A 609-nucleotide genomic window follows, 5' to 3' on the forward strand; every position below is an offset into this window, starting at 1 on the left:
CAGCAAATAAACCCGCTGCATCAAAGGCAGCCCCTGAATTCTGCTCACTATTTGCTGCTGCTCTTGTCCATAAAGGGCACTGGCTTTGGCACTCATTACCCCAACTCCAATACCCTCGCAGCCCCTTTGGCTGCTTCGAGGGGCCCCCAAGGGGGCCCCCAGGGGGGCCCCCAGGGGGGCCCCCCCACCGGGGGGGGCCCCCATGGGGGCCCCGCTGCTGTCCTCAGCGCCCACGCTGCATGCAGAGGCCCGGGGCCCCGGCTCTGGGGCCCCCGAGGGGGGGGCCCCCGCAGGGGACCAGGGGGCCCCCAGGGGGCCCCCAGGGGCCCCCGAGGGGGGCCCCCCACCCTCTGTTAGCCTGAGGCGGCCACTCAAAGAACGGGGGCCCCTGAGGCCCGCGAGGCCCTTTCGGAGGGTCTGGGAGCTGCTGCTGCTGCAGCTGCTGTCTCTGCGTGCTGCTGCTGCTGCTTCCGAACGCGGCAGCTGCTGCAGCAGCAAACCCGCAGGCAAAGAGTCCACAGCGCAGCAGGGCACTAGCTGCTGCTCCTCGGCGAGGGCAGAAGCAGAGAACAAGGAGGGGCTCGCTGCTGCTGCTGCTGCTGCTGCTGC

At 70.1% G+C, this 609-nt stretch overlaps 1 protein-coding gene across 1 annotated transcript in view; it reads right to left on the reverse strand.

Moving 5' to 3' along the window:
* Nucleotides 1-371: 371 nt before the first annotated feature.
* ETH_00037840 (uncharacterized protein) overlaps nt 372-609 on the reverse strand; it is a gene marked incomplete at both ends in the record, with an annotated part of 2759 nt that continues 2521 nt past the window's right edge. The window contains one exon of the mRNA XM_013374735.1: nt 372-486. Coding sequence (XP_013230189.1) covers nt 372-486 — 115 coding nt within the window. The remainder of the gene's footprint in view (nt 487-609) is intronic.

Source organism: Eimeria tenella, genomic scaffold (genome assembly GCF_000499545.2).
Source record: "Eimeria tenella Houghton genomic scaffold, Eth_scaff2243, whole genome shotgun sequence".
In the NCBI taxonomy this organism is placed as follows: Eukaryota; Apicomplexa; class Conoidasida; order Eucoccidiorida; family Eimeriidae; genus Eimeria; species Eimeria tenella.